Genomic DNA, 12554 nt, shown 5'->3' with positions numbered 1-12554 from the left:
GAACAAGGTAGGCTGTATTCTCTCCCGCACTCCCCTTTTAAAATGTATAAAGGTCACTAAATGGGGTTCGTAACCTTAGAAAAAGTTGTATTTGTGTGATGTCAGGAATTTAAGTTAAGTTTTTCTTCCTGAGGTAGCCCAAATTTAGACACCTTTAGTACTCATTTCATTTAATTACTAAAATGGCATTCCATAGCAACAGTGTGTGAGAAGTCATGGCCCAATGATTGTACCTGCTAGCAGCACGTGTCCAGCATCTCAAGCTACATCCGTAAATCGGTAGACGTTCCGAAAGGGAAAAATAAATAAAACATTTTAAAATAAAATCACAGTTTGCAATGCTGAGCAGTGAATAAGAAACTGTTAAACCCTGTTTTTAGATGCGTGTGAGTATTGTGAATAATGATGAGTGAGAAAGGAACAAAAATCATACCCCCAAAAAATAGATTTCTATCTATGAGTTAATGACTAGCTTTAATCGTATTGTGGGTCATTTAAATAATTGAGTGGCTTGTTATTTTGTATCACTTTCTATTTGCACTGTTTTGTATTCCATTATGTTGTGAAAGGTTTTTATCTAACTGAAAGTCATTTTATGTCACAAGGCCTAATTCCTATTCATTCATCTATTTATATCTGTCATTATTCTATTGTTGTCAAATACTGAGAATGAAAGCAGAGCTCTTCTTAACAAGAGGCATAGCTTATATATGATGTCCAGTCCAACTGATGTCCCCTTTCCTTACCCCCCATGTGAACCAGATTGAATAAAGACAAACCTCAGACCCTCAGCAGGACTCATCTTTTAAGCACCAGAACACAACAAGCATACAATTAGGGTTGGGTAGGTTACTTTACAAATGTAATCCGTTAGTTACTAGTTACCTGTCCAAAATTGTAATCAGTAATGTAACTTTTGGATTACCCAAACTCAGTAATGTAATCTGATCACATTCAGTTACTTTTAGATGACTTTCTCCTTATTAAGAGACATTTTTGTCTTCTAATGCCTGTCTATTGCAGGATAAATCAATGTTAAAGTTTACATAGCTGGCCATATATGGATGTTAAATTGTACTTTATGTGTTGGTTATGTAGGCTTCTTCTAACCCATCGCTTTCTACTACATATAATAATAAGATTAAATTATATTTTTACATTAAAAACCAAAGTCTATCAGAATTCCAGTCATTCCAATAAATGTTATACACCTTGATCTTCAAGAACACGACTTGGAAATATGAAAGTATAGATTAGCCAAATTGATTTACCTGAGCATGACCCCAAAATCGAAGGACTTATTAGCCAGCCCTACTCTGTTGTTCATGATTTTGTTGTCATGGAGGACTGATTGGGCTCATTGATTCGAGCTGAAAAATAAATGCTGCGCTCATGGAACGGCATGCTTTGAGCACTACTGAAAATTGCTATTTACATGTGAACAATGAATGCCATATGCTGCATTTGCTGTAGGTCTATTTTTTACCTTTTTTGTTGGTGACACATTGATAATATGCAGCTGCTTAAAGGGCAAATCCACAGATGAAACAATAACAAAACCGGCAACCCACCTCTGTTTTGGTAAAAAGCTGAGGGATGGGCCTGGAGAAATGTAACCATTCTCAGATTAATAGGCAGAGCTATGGATGCAAGGACTGACCATCCATGATATCAAAATTATTGTTTTAACCATGTTATGAGGCTATACAGTGTTTGTTTGTACAATGCTTACAAACATTGGAGAAAAACAAGCGTATATTTTGAACAGTTGAACTAAGCTCATGAGTCATGTATAAGTTGTATTCTTCAAGAATCAATTGATATATATACACATCATTTATAAACCCAAAAATGGATGTAGCAACTACAGATTGTCCCTTTAAGTCTATCAAAAGTATGTAAGTTTGAGCGTATGTCCATTAGACCTATGGATTTTTTTATCAGCATGAAATAGATTGAGCAATAAAAGCCCCACTTTTATACCATAGGCTGGGATCCACACTACACAGCTGTTGCAAAAGCGCATTTTTCACTGGCTGTCCACTGCTTTCAAAAGCAATGATTTATAGGCTGCTTAAACTTCTTGAATTCAACCATTATTGGGTTCAAATACATATTTGTGAACAGCCATCCACAATCCGTAAGGCACAAATAGCTAAATGAGAGAGCAGCAGTGTGATTCACATCAATGTGCTATGTAGACATCAATAATAAGTGAAACCGTATCGCTGAAGACTACACCACTGCTGTCATCCTTACCTCCAAGCGTTTATTCAAGTTGGATAATCTTAGGATGCAGAAGCAGTCGCACCATTGGAAGACATAGCTTGGACTGTAGCCTACAAAACCTCTTCCTGCTCTTTTCCCACAATCCATCAAACACATTTGGTGTGTCATCATAGTGGTCTCTGACTTCTCAGACTCACTCAGGTGGAACAAACTTAAACTTGCAGCTTTTTTTTAATACTGATGTGAATGTCATTGAGAAAACAGAGAAGTGTCATTTATTTTTGCAAACATCCCTTGTGAATTTAAAAGTAATTATTGAAGTAATCATGTAGTTTTTCAAAAGTTACAATGTTTACAATACTGATTACAATATATTTGCTGGTAATGTAATGGATTACAGTTACCGTTTTTTGTAATCTATTACTCCCCTTACAATCAAACAACTAGGCGCAGCAACAGGTTTATTTGAATCTGTGTGTGTCTTCTCTCATGATGTATTTGACATGGCACATCCAAGTGTCTTAATTTTGGAGCTTTTTAAGCCTAACAAATCAAAATCAAATCAAATGTTACTTGTCACATACACGTGTTTAGCAGATGTTATTGCGGGTGTAGCAAAATGCTTGTGTTTCTAGCTCCAACAGTGCAGAAATATCTAACAACAGTACACACAAATCTAAAATAAAGGAATTAAGAATATATAAATATTGGCGAGCAATGTCAGAGTGGCATAGACTAAGATACAGTAGAATAGAATACAGAATATACATATGAGATGAGTAAAGTAACTAGTGTTCCATTATTAAAGTGAAGTGATTCTAAGTCTATGTATATAGGGCAGCAGTCTCTAATGTGCTAGTGAGAGCTATTTAACAGAATTTAACAGTTTGATGGCCTGGAGAAGCTGTTTTTCAGTCTCTCGGTCCCAGCTTTGATTCATCTGTACTGACCTCGCCATCTGGATGAGTGGGGTGAACAGGCAGTGGCTCGAGTGGTTGTTGCCCTTGATGATCTTTTTGGCCTTTCCGTGACATCGGGTGCTGTAAGTGTCCTGGAGGGCAGGTAGTTTACCCCCGGTGATGCTTTGGGCAGACCGCACTACCCTCTGGAGAGCTCTGCGGTTGGTGGCGGTGCAGTAGCCGTACCAGGCGGTGATACATGGTTTTAGGTGCCAAGCCAAATTTCTTCAGCCTCCTGAGATTGAAGAGGCGCTGTTGTACATTCTTCACCCCACTGTCTGTGTTGGTTGACCATTTCAGTTTGTCAGTGATAACAAGGGATACTACAATTTTATCACAATTGGCAAAATAATTTGTTTGGTTCAGCATGTTTACAATTCTGATAAGAACAGCAGTTCTGAGTAGGCTATGATTACTAAAACAAAATTGTGCTTGGTCACGTGTCTGCCTCTATGCAATTTGTATGCACAAGATCTTGTGGGCGGGAACTGCTCTGCCCTCACGCTGAAGTATAGACCTCTTTCTGTGTTTGAAAACATTGCCACATAATAGCAATGCGCGTAAGTTGGTGGAGGACCACATGGGAGTTCTTATAGAACTCCAGCAAAAAACTTCAATATGTACATGTTGCTTAAGAGTGCAATTCACACACATTTTGGATTATAATAGGATTTCTTCAGGCTACGGTCTATTTTTCTCCACTTCCTGTCTGACTGATGTGCCCAAAGTAAACTGCCTGTTACTCAAGCCCAGAAGCCAGGATATGCATATAATTGGCACCATTGGATAGAAAACACTGACGTTTGTAGAAATAATGTTGAAGAATAATGTAGGAGAATATAACACAATTGATATGGTAGGAGAAAATCCAATGAAAAACCAACCGGAAATTTCTTTTTGAGCATCCATGCTCTTGTAATGGAAAGCTATGGAGCATATGCAATTCCAGCTCCCAGATTGCAATTCCTATGGCTTCCACTAGATGTCAACAGCCTTTGTTCAAGGTTTCAGTCTTGTTTCTTCCCAAACAAGGAAGAATTTTGAGTTTTGGTACAGGGAGTCAGAGTTGGAAATTAGTTTGTGTGCGCGCGATGAAGAGTACACGCGCCTGCTAATTTTACTTTCCTATTGAACATACTACTTTCAATATGAAATATTATAGTTTAATTACATTTTAGGGTACCTGAGGATTAAATAGAAATGTATTATGACTTGTTTTAACAAAGTTTATCGGTGGCTTTTTGAATTCCTTTCTCTGAACGTTGAACGAGTGGATTACTCAAATCGATGTCGCCAACTATACAGACTTGTTGGGTTATAAAGAAGGATTTTATCTAACAAAACGACCATGCATGTTGTAGCTGGGACCCTTTGGATTGCAAATCAGAGGAAGTTTTTCAAAAAGTAAATGAATATTTAATCGCCATTTTTGATTTTATGAAGCATGTGTTGGTTGAAAAATATTTTGATGTGGGGCGTCGTCCTCAAACAATCGCATGGCATGCTTTTGCTGTAAAGCTTATTGTAAATTGGCCAATGAAGTTAGATTAAAAATAATTTAAGCTTTTAACCAATATAAGACACTTGTATGTACCTAGATATTTAATATCCATAATTTTATGATTATTTATTTGAATTGCGTGCCCTCCAATTTCACTAGAAGTTGTCAAACAGCCCTAAGAAGTTTTAAGGCTTGTATGAATGTCCTGCTTAATATAATTTGTGTCATCATCGCAAATCAACTGCATTATACTTCAAAAACATTTCAACTTCAACCAGTAAAGTGGCTCTTTGGCTAGCTTTTGCTACAGCCTATGTCAATGAGCATTCTAGCTAACAAGCATTCTAGCTAACAAATGCTGCATCCAAAATAGTTTGTTTGCAAAGATCACAACCAAATATAATCTTAGCGACCGTTCAAGCAAAAATCAAAACATCAACGTCATTGATGAGAACCCAAAAAAGTGATTTTGTTTAGAGGTAATAAAACATACATCTAAGCTATGTTGAATGGACACAGACGACAATGGCTTTCTTACTGCAGCCAAGAGTTGCGCGCATATGTACGTGACAACAGTGTGTCGTGTACTGGAAAGGGGTCCATCCTCTCCTGTGGGTGATGCCCCGTTACTAATGCAGTAAAGCTCCTTGAAGCGATCCCAGCACAATGCGTGGATGATTTTTATCTGACAGACCCACAACTACTTTCTCTTCCACTCTAGCACTCTGTCATTACCAGCCAACTGCTGCACATCTGTAAGTAGACATTTTGGGACTTAATACATTTGATTGTTCTTTATTGTGTGCAGTACAGAGACATTTCTCTCATTCAATCAGATTGTTGCAGAATGAGTGAAGAGAAAGCACAAGCAATAGAGGAGAGTGGGAGATCTTGTATTTGTTTATGGTAAGTTCTAAATGGAATTAGGAAAATGATTATTATTTATAATAGGATACAACGCAAACTTGCCTTGTTAATGCATGTTGTTTAAATGACACTCAAAGCAATTAAATACTGAATACAAGATGCTTTAACGAGTTCATAGATCTTCAGACTATTCATATTTCTGAACCATAAAAACATTTATTCATAAATACATTTGTTATTTATGAAATACTGTATGCAACTTGTTCAAATGCTTTATAATCTGAAATATGATAACTAAACAAGTCATGAGTTCAGGTCAGGCATTGGGTCACTGGGTTTAGATTGTCTAGGTATCAAGGATGTGACATATTGCAACTTCCAACAGTCAGTCAGTCAGACACTCTCTCTGCAGTCAGTCAGACACTGTCTCGCCAGTCAGTCAGTCAGACTCTCTCTCTCCAGTCAGTCAGTCAGTCAGTCAGTCTCTCTCCAGTCAGTCAGACACCCTCTCTCTCCAGTCAGTCAGACACTCTCTCCAGTCAGTCAGACACTCAGCTCCCCAGTCAGTCAGTCAGTCAGTCAGTCAGTCAGACACTCTCTCCCCAGTCAGTCAGTCAGTCAGACACTCTCTCCCCAGTCAGTCAGTCAGTCAGACACTCTCTCCCCAGTCAGTCAGTCAGTCAGACACTCTCTCCCCAGTCAGTCAGTCAGACACTCTCTCCCCAGTGAGTCAGTCAGACACTCTCTCCCCAGTCAGTCAGTCAGTCAGACACTCTCTCCCCAGTCAGTCAGTCAGTCAGACACTCTCTCCCCAGTGAGTCAGTCAGTCAGACACTCTCTCCCCAGTGAGTCAGTCAGACACTCTCTCCCCAGTGAGTCAGTCAGACACTCTCTCCCCAGTGAGTCAGTCAGACACTCTCTCTCCAGTGAGTCAGTCAGTCAGTCAGTCAGACACTCTCTCTCCAGTCAGTCAGTCAGACACTCTCTCTCCAGTCAGTCAGTCAGTCAATCTCTCTACAGTCAGTCAGTCTCCAGTCAGACAGTCAGTCACACTCTCTCTCCAGTCAGTCAGACACTCTCTCTCTCTCTCTCTCGTCAGTCAGTCAGTCAGTCAGTCAGACACTCTCTCTGCAGTCAGACACTCTCTCTCTCCAGTCAGTCAGTCAGTCAGTCACTCTATCCCCAGTCAGTCAGACACTCTCTCTTCAGTCAGTCAGTCAGACACTCTCTCCCCAGTCAGTCAGTCAGTCAGTCAGAAACACACTCTCTCTCCCCAGTCAGTCAGTCAGTCAGAAACACTCTCTCTCTCTCCCCAGTCAGTCAGTCAGTCAGTCAGTCAGTCAGTCAGAAACACTCTCTCTCTCCAGTCAGTCAGTCAGTCAGACACTCTCTCTCCAGTCAGTCAGTCAGACACTCTCTCTCTCCAGTCAGTCAGTCAGTCAGTCAGTCAGTCAGACACTCTCTCTCCAGTCAGTTAGTCAGTCAGTCAGTCAGTCAGACACTCTCTCTCTCCAGTCAGTCAGTCAGTCACTCTCTCCAGTCAGTCAGTCAGTCAGTCAGACACTCTCTCTCAGTCAGTTAGTCAGTCAGTCAGTCAGACACTCTCTCTCCAGTCAGTCAGTCAGTCAGACACTCTCTCTCTCCAGTCAGTCAGTCAGTCAGTCAGACACTCTCTCTCTCTCCAGTCAGTCAGTCAGTCAGTCAGTCAGACACTCTCTCTCTCCAGTCAGTCAGTCAGTCAGTCAGACACTCTCTCTCTCCAGTCAGTCAGTCAGTCAGTCAGTCAGACACTCTCTCTCTCTAGTCAGTCAGTCAGTCAGTCAGACACTCTCTCTCTCCAGTCAGTCAGTCAGTCAGTCAGTCAGTCAGACACTCTCTCTCTCCAGTCAGTCAGTCAGTCAGTCAGTCAGACACTCTCTCTCTCCAGTCAGTCAGTCAGTCAGTCAGTCAGACACTCTCTCTCTCCAGTCAGTCAGTCAGTCAGTCAGTCAGACACTCTCTCTCTCCAGTCAGTCAGTCAGTCAGTCAGTCAGTCAGTCAGTCAGTCAGTCTCTCTCTCCAGTCAGTGAGTCAGACAGACCCTCTCTCTCCAGTCAGTCAGTCAGTCACTCACTGTCCAGTCAGTCACTCTCTCTCTCTCTCTCTTTGAAAGTATTCCATTGTTGAAGTATATATACCATTTGTATGTAGCTTATTATAAACACATTGATTGCAAAATGGCATAGTGCATCCCTCTACTGTATGTCCTTAGCATAGTGCATCCCTCTACTGTATGTCCTTAGCATAGTGCATCCCTCTACTGTATGTCCTTAGCATAGTGCATCCCTCTACTGTATGTCCTTAGCATAGTGTGCGCTATGCTGCCTGGCAAAGTGTGTGATGGGAGGCCACTGACTCTATTCCCTAGAGTTTTAAATGTTGTGCCCAGCAGCAAGTTCCCTTCCCTGGAAGGGTTCAGTGAATTTCCAGACACACAGACAGATGGAGAATAACTAACTGGGATAATCCTTTCATTTATGAATTCATTATTATTTTACCAGGAGTTGCCTGTCAGCGTGTAACCAGCACCCCATCATGGTGGCGTTCAAAGGAATCTGGAGCAAGGATTTCTGGAGAGCTGTGTCAGCCGAGTACCTAGCCTCCCTGATCTTCGTCCTCCTCAGCCTGGGCTCCACCATCAACTGGGCAGCCGAGTCGGACAACCCTCCCCCCGCAGACCTGGTCCTCATCTCGCTGTGCTTTGGCCTGGCCATCGCCACCATGGTGCAATGCTTCGGACACATCAGTGGCAGTCACATCAACCCGGCGGTCACAGCGGCCATGGTGGTGACCAGGAAGCTGAGCCTGGCCAAGGGTGTCTTCTACCTGGCTGCCCAGTGCCTGGGGGCGATCACTGGGGCAGGGCTCCTCTACCTGGTGACACCAGTGTCTGTCAGAGGGGGCCTTGGAGTGACTATGGTAAGACATATAGTTTAGCCTTAAAAATCTGAGAATCTAGCTAGCAACAGTCAGAGTTGACACCTATGGGCTATTTTGGGACTACTCCATCAGGCAAGCTCAATCAAGCACAGCTAAAGTATTTGAAAATATTTTTAAATACTATTTGAACCCAGGTCTGGTATGGATTGATGCCATAAAGTACTGTTCATTCATAGACGAAGACATACAGACTGTTGCTAAGTCTTACTCTTGTTTCCCAGGTGAACCCTAAGCTCAACATGGGCCAAGCCCTGTTGGTGGAGCTCCTGATCACCTTCCAGCTGGTCTTCACCGTGTTCGCCACCTGCGACCCCAAACGCTCGCACCTTAACGGCTCGGCTGGCCTCGCCATTGGAGTCGCTGTAGCCATCGGCCATCTGTTCGCAGTGAGCGGGATTCTATCTCTAACTAGTACCATGTACTGTATATCTATGGAATACCAGCATACATTTCCCATGATGATATATACTGTCATTGTTTCATTATCTACTTCATGTATTCAAGTGGAACAATACACTACTGTAGGTGTTGTGTCAGCTCTGGCTAGGTCTTGCTCCATGTCTCTCTCTCTACAATGCCCTCATGTTAACACCTCTGTGCCATGCTTTGTGTTCTAGATCCCATACACAGGAGCCAGTATGAACCCCGCTCGCTCCTTTGGGCCTGCAGTCACCACCATGAATTTTGAAAACCACTGGGTAAGATAGAAACTGCTGCCGCCTTCTCACCCTCAAAGGGCTATACTCCTACACAGTTGTCGGTGAAGGGGGAATATCTAAGCCATATAGTCCATATCTAAGCCATTGATGGCTATTTGCCAATATAAGGGACACAGCTGTTTTATGTGTTGAAACCATATCTACAATGGTTAAAACTGACCTGCCATGTTGTGAAGCATTGTTGATCATACACTGAGTGTACCAAACACTCTATGACAGACTGACCAGGTGAATACAGATGAAAGCTATGATCCCTTATTGATCTCACATGTTAAATCCACTTCAATCTGTGTAGATGAAGGGGGGGGGGGGGCTATAGCTACAGGACTAGGTCACAGTGCAATGATGGCATATCTCCATGCCAGAGCAGCTGAAGGATCCTGTCTAGTGTCGTTCAACGACGTCTTCCCCCACAACAGTGGACGGGAGTTCTACAAGGGTTCAAATGGAAATGAAATACTCACCTAAAGCATGCCTATTTAATAGTTTACATATAACTAGGTAGATGCATGCTTTGTAGCTTGCTAATGCAGAATAAAAGGAACAGTACAGACCAGTCATGGACAGGTGTTATGGACTATACAAAGCATGTGCTTCTTTAATTCTGTATCCAGGGCAATCATTCTCACGGAGCTGTTCATAGTCTTTACTGAGTCAGTAAGGCACAGTGGAACTGCATGGTGTGTGTGTGTGTAGGGAGGGGGGTCTGGGTCTTGGATATAATTAGGATAGGTCTTCTCACTGAGAGTGGTGTCAGTATCTGACAGGTGTTTGCTCTCTTTTGATAACAAAATGGTTCACTTGGCAGAACCTAAAAAAAGGTGCCTGGCTCCACTGAGGATGCCCATAAACAACGACTGTTGCACCTTTACAGACATGACAAGACATCTAGTCTAATAATGCATGGCAGCTCTGTCAGAATGGGGTATCCTCTGCTGTGGTAATGGGTTCATATTTGTCTGAACTAGGTTTTACTTTACCTGTATTGCAGGTGTACTGGGTTGGTCCAATCCTGGGTGGCATCACGGCGGCTGCCTTTTATGAATACCTGTTCTGCCCGGACCCTGAGCTGAAGAGGATGCTCCGGGACGTCTTCGAGAAGGATCCAGCGTCGAGGAAGTACAGGGAGGTGGAGGGCAACGGCGTGTACCAGGGGGAACCAGATGACCTGATCACCAAGCCACCGTCCATCCACCACATCTACTTGGAGAAGGGGGAAAAGAAGGAGGTGCTGTCATCCGTATGACTACCAATGGCACTGGAGAGGGAGACTAACCTGTAGAGCAGGGGGAGATCCAGAGAGAGACACTTTCAGTCAGGGTCCTCCACCACTGCAGCCCCCTACTCCAAGCCCCCATGCCTTAACCCACACAACTCACTTCTCAGGCAGAATATGATTGCTGCATGTCCTCTCAATGTAGGTGTGTTCATGTACATGGAGGTGAGCCTTCCTCAACATTTGTGAGGTAATTGGATAATATAAAAGACATTGCACACTACTCCAACTAATTACCCATATCATATGAAATCTATCGATCTCTGCAATCTTGTCCCATCATCTTCTGGCCCAGATTTGTTTTCTTGTGGCACTCTACTACACTGCAGGATGATAACAATAGACTATACTTCAGGGATTTCTGTCATGGAAAAATGTCCAGGTCAACCATTTACAATGGGTCATCACACTGAATTTGGTAACTGGAGACAAAACGGCAGGCTTATTTTGGGGGGTGGATTAGTGTCACAAATTGTATTTGTATATGAGGGCATCAGAGATATTATTTACATATGATCGTTAAGCACATTATAAAACCAATGCTATGATGGACAAGTTCTATCGGACATCTTCAGCCCGCTCCTATATTGTCCGTACTTATTTTACATTCTCAGTGCACATTGGTCAGGGAAGAAAACAATTAAGCTTTGCCTATAACATATCTATCTTAACACACAGATTTTATGTGCGTAGCAACAGATCATAAACAAACCATCAAATAGCAGTTATAGATCGTAAAGGCTGGTGGGATAAGCTATAGGAGGACGAGCACATTGTTTCATTTATAAAACATTCCAGCCATTACAGAGTCAAACGTGGTTTCCATATGTTTGATACAGTTCCAAATATTCCATTCCAATGAGTCCGTACTCCTATAGCCTATCATAAGCTTCTAAAGCCATGACATTTTCTAGAATGTTCCAATATGTTTAAAGGCACAGTAAACTTAGTGTATGTAAACTTCTGACCCACTGGAATTGTGATACAGTGAAATAATCTGTCTGTAAACAATTGTTGGAACAATTACTTGTGTCATGCACAAAGTAGATGTCCTAACTGACTTGCCAAAACTATAGTTTGTTATCAAGAAATGTGTGGAGTGGTTGAAAAACGAGTTTTAATGACTCCAACCTAAGTGTATGTAAACTTCCGACAACTGTATTTGAATGTTAGACTTTCATACTTGACAACTGCACCTTAATGCAGTTTCTGTGTTGATTTAGAATTTCATTAAATAAATTGTGATTTCCAAGTCTTCAGTGTGAACAATTCTGTGATTATACTGTACATATTCATGCCTTAGTTTGGCTTCTGTTGGTACCTCACAAAACACAAACCATAACCGTATCATATACCAAATAGATGCAACAGTGGTTTTCCATCTGACATGAAGCACTTCTCATAATACAGCTTTTAATAAAATGTTTGAGTTTAAGGCCAGAACCTGAGCAGAGAATTGCTTCTGAAGAGATGTATCATTTCACTGTAGGGCAGAAGGAGTTTACAGCAGCAGCGTGACAGAAGCACAGTCCCCGCCATGATGGATAGCCTCATCTCCCTCTAGAAAGTGTCTCCTCATAGCCAGACGTATGGGGATGATGTGTGTTCTTTCTGAGACTATAGGTTCATATAATTCAATCAGTGGAACACCACTGGAAATGTTGGGGCACTTTGTCAAATAGAATAGAGGTGATCTGTCACAATCTCACTTTATTTCCTTTGAAAAAACAGGGACAATTTCATGTGAAGAGAAGCCAAGCTGACTGCATATACTCCTGGGTGATAAAAAAAAACTAGCTGGTTGACTTCGGATGACATTGTGCCACTGTTGATAAAAAAAAAGGTAAAGCTAGGGAGTTAAACTCACATTTAAATCACATACCAGTTAGTTTTTTACTCCCCCTACCTCCCTCCCCAACTCAGTTTAAGGTACGTACACATGCCAACAGCGTCACCGTTTTGTGGGGAAAATAAGGTATGGTCTCATGAATATCTGCCATTAGACTGTTGACCAGAGGAGGGCA

General features: G+C 41.9%; 1 protein-coding gene across 1 annotated transcript; it reads left to right on the top strand.

Moving 5' to 3' along the window:
- Positions 1–8020: 8020 nt before the first annotated feature.
- Positions 8021–11775, top strand: LOC106599701 (aquaporin-4-like). The gene is made up of 4 exons (XM_014191004.3): positions 8021–8514; positions 8757–8921; positions 9153–9233; positions 10246–11775. The coding sequence occupies exons 1-4, from the start codon at positions 8131–8133 to the stop codon at positions 10498–10500; spliced, it is 885 nt and encodes a 294-aa protein (XP_014046479.2). The 5' UTR covers positions 8021–8130; the 3' UTR covers positions 10501–11775.
- The last annotated feature ends 779 nt before the right edge of the window (positions 11776–12554 follow it).

Source organism: Salmo salar, chromosome 03, assembly GCF_965601325.2.
Source record: "Salmo salar chromosome 03, fSalSal1, whole genome shotgun sequence".
Lineage (NCBI taxonomy): Eukaryota > Metazoa > Chordata > Actinopteri > Salmoniformes > Salmonidae > Salmo > Salmo salar.
The sequence above is the reverse complement of the archived record's forward strand: the minus strand, read 5'-3'. Positions and strand labels throughout refer to the sequence as shown.

What these genes read in the sequence shown, in the direction of transcription:
- LOC106599701 (XM_014191004.3), top strand. Translation starts at nt 8,131, where the DNA reads ATGGTGGCGTTCAAAGGAATCTGGAGCAAGGATTTCTGGAGAGCTGTG. An exon ending in GGGGCCTTGGAGTGACTATG is followed by an intron (nt 8,515 to 8,756) that starts GTAAGACATATA and finishes CTTGTTTCCCAG; the next exon opens with GTGAACCCTAAGCTCAACAT. An exon ending in TGAATTTTGAAAACCACTGG is followed by an intron (nt 9,234 to 10,245) that starts GTAAGATAGAAA and finishes CCTGTATTGCAG; the next exon opens with GTGTACTGGGTTGGTCCAAT.